The 546-nt window shown below is 28.4% G+C and overlaps 1 protein-coding gene across 1 annotated transcript in view; it reads left to right on the top strand.

The window, feature by feature from the left end:
- Window positions 1-304: 304 nt before the first annotated feature.
- Window positions 305-546, top strand: part of TRIADDRAFT_58074 (uncharacterized protein) — a gene marked incomplete at both ends in the record, with an annotated part of 11,291 nt that continues 11,049 nt past the window's right edge. The window contains one exon of the mRNA XM_002114316.1: window positions 305-433. Within this exon, the coding sequence (XP_002114352.1) occupies window positions 305-433 (129 nt within the window). The remainder of the gene's footprint in view (window positions 434-546) is intronic.

The raw sequence follows: 546 nt of genomic DNA, 5'->3' as shown, positions 1-546 counted from the left end.
CTAATGAATTAGATAGAGAGTGCAAATGTCATTGATTGAAAGTTATTTATGGAGATAATCAGTATTTTTACTCAACTTCCAACATTATATAAATCACTTATTTTATAGTATAAAGTGTACGCCATTCATCAGGAATCAATTCTCTAAACTTAATGAATAAGATGCTTCTAAAAATTTATGCTGGTATAGAAGGGCTTTTACATATTATAATCGAAAGAGTGTATTTATATTTAATTCTAATATATGGTTACACCTTATTGATTAATGTGCCTATCTTGTTAGTAATTTAGAGCTTAGCTCAATAATGAATCATGAAACACGCAATAAAAGTCAGGAAAAAATGGATAAAATTGCAAGGATAAGATTGATGGTCTTGAATGAAATTGTTTCTACGGAACAAGTTTATGCTAAAAATTTGCGATTTCTGGTGAAGGTACAGTAACAAATTTATCGTAATTTTAAACTTCTTCCTATTCATTGCCTTTACATTAATGAGTAAACTTTACTCATTGATCTATGGCCGTTGGTAGTATATAACTATCAATG

This window comes from Trichoplax adhaerens, genomic scaffold (assembly GCF_000150275.1).
Source record: "Trichoplax adhaerens TRIADscaffold_7 genomic scaffold, whole genome shotgun sequence".
NCBI lineage: Eukaryota > Metazoa > Placozoa > Uniplacotomia > Trichoplacea > Trichoplacidae > Trichoplax > Trichoplax adhaerens.
The sequence above is the reverse complement of the archived record's forward strand: the minus strand, read 5'-3'. Positions and strand labels throughout refer to the sequence as shown.